This window comes from Lucilia cuprina, chromosome 2, assembly GCF_022045245.1.
Source record: "Lucilia cuprina isolate Lc7/37 chromosome 2, ASM2204524v1, whole genome shotgun sequence".
Taxonomy (NCBI): Eukaryota; Metazoa; Arthropoda; class Insecta; order Diptera; family Calliphoridae; genus Lucilia; species Lucilia cuprina.
The window spans coordinates 65,903,785-65,905,625 of NC_060950.1; the positions used below are offsets into that span (position 1 = coordinate 65,903,785).

At 28.8% G+C, this 1,841-nt stretch overlaps 1 protein-coding gene across 1 annotated transcript in view; it reads left to right on the forward strand.

Moving 5' to 3' along the window:
• Positions 1-635: 635 nt before the first annotated feature.
• The window catches only part of LOC111681809, a 13,473-nt gene continuing 12,267 nt past the window's right edge, over positions 636-1,841 (forward strand). Inside the window, exons 1-2 of the mRNA XM_046945034.1 lie at positions 636-1,169; positions 1,306-1,660. Coding sequence (XP_046800990.1) covers positions 1,572-1,660 — 89 coding nt within the window. The 5' untranslated portion in view covers positions 636-1,169; positions 1,306-1,571. The remainder of the gene's footprint in view (positions 1,170-1,305; positions 1,661-1,841) is intronic.

A 1,841-nucleotide genomic window follows, 5' to 3' on the forward strand; every position in this document is an offset into this window, starting at 1 on the left:
GTTCTGTTCTAGTTCTGTTCTAGTTCTGTTCTAGTTCTGTTCTAGTTCTGTTCTAGTTCTGTTCTAGTTCTGTTCTAGTTCTGTTCTAGTTCTGCTCTACTTCTGTTCCAGTTCTGTTCTAGTTCTGTTCTAGTTCTGTTCTAGTTCTGTTCTAGTTCTGTTCTAATTCTGTTCTAGTTCTGTTCTAGTTCCATTCTAATTCTGTTCTAGTTCTACTTAATTATAATTCTGTTCTAAGTTGGTCTTCTTCTTGTGTGGTTTTCGAAAAAAAATTCAAAAAAAAAAATAACAACTAATACCTAAAAGCTTCCAGAGCTATTCTACATAGCTTAAATGGTTGATATATTTGCTATTATTTGCAAGTTAGAAAAGTTGTAAAAGTTTTTGGCATAAATGAGTTTTCAAAACTTTGAGCTTACAAGCTTTATACATGACCGAAAAGTTATGCAATATCAAGTTATCGAAAAATAACCCTTATCAAACAGATAATTAGAGTGGAAAAGAAAATCGAAAAATAACATACTTTTAAGTTTGACAAACAGCTGTTGACTGGATTTTTGACATTTAAACTAAAGTAAAGCTGTAGAAAGAGAGTGGCAGACAAAATGAGCAGTTGTTAGTTGTATTACGATGGATACGTTGAACAAGTGCATAAACGAGTATAAGTACAAACAACCGCCATAGTTTAGACAGGAGTCATAGAAAAATCATCATACGTCATTGACTTCCATATGAATACAAAGTGAAACGGAAAATATTGTAAAACTTACAAATACAAGTTTCAACATAAAACGAACAAAATTATAGGAAATTGAGAAAAAAAAATATATATATATATATATATATATAAATGGAAAGTGGACATGCAAATAAATTTACTCGCACAAGTAAACAAAGAAAAATCACACAAAAATAATGATTTATACAATATAATGTTTGGAAAAAAATTATTAAAAATGGAAAAACCTTAAATGAAAATTAAGAAAATTAATGTTTATAAAAAAGGAAAAAAAGATCGTACATTTGTAAATGTTGAAAGTGAAAGTTTATATGCAAAAATTTAAGAACTCGTAAAGTTTTTTTTTTTCGTTCTTCTTGTTATACGAAAAAATCCTTGACCTATTGTGGGGTGTTTTTAGTTTGTTGTTCCTGCTGTACTCCTTTATGTGGTAGTGTTGTAATTTGTATATGGTTATTGTTGGTTTTTTATATATATTCCTTCCTTTGTCAATTGAAGTTTATTTCCATTCAATTTGTATATTTCGGTAAAAAATCAAGGTTAAACTTAAAAAAAATATATTACAGAAAATTTTGTTTTGGCCCTTTTTGAACATGTTTTATGGTTCAAAGTATTTTGATTAGACTAAGTTTGGCAAAACAAAAAAATCGTTTTACAAATGTGTTTCACCGCGGCGTGTGTGGGTTCATAGACAAGTTCATTAGAGTGACAACAACTCAGTAAAAAAATAAAAAATATGTTTTCCTTTCACATTTTTTGTGTATGAATGTTATTTTTGAGCTTGTTGGCATAAAAGGGAAAAAAACAAAGAAAAAATATAAAATAAAACTTTATGATTATGGGTTCCTGTCTGGGTAGAAACTCTTCAAATAAACTCAACTCAAATAAGAGTACATCAAGTTTGATGTCATCATGTTTGGGGTAAGTGGAATTTTTATAACATAAACAAACATATTGCAATGATTTTTAACCACTAGGATATGTAGTAAGTTTTAACAGAACAGAACTAGAATAGAACTAGAACAGAACTAGAACAGAACTAGAACAGAACTAGAACAGAACTAGAACAGAACTAGAACAGAACTAGAACAGAACTAGAACA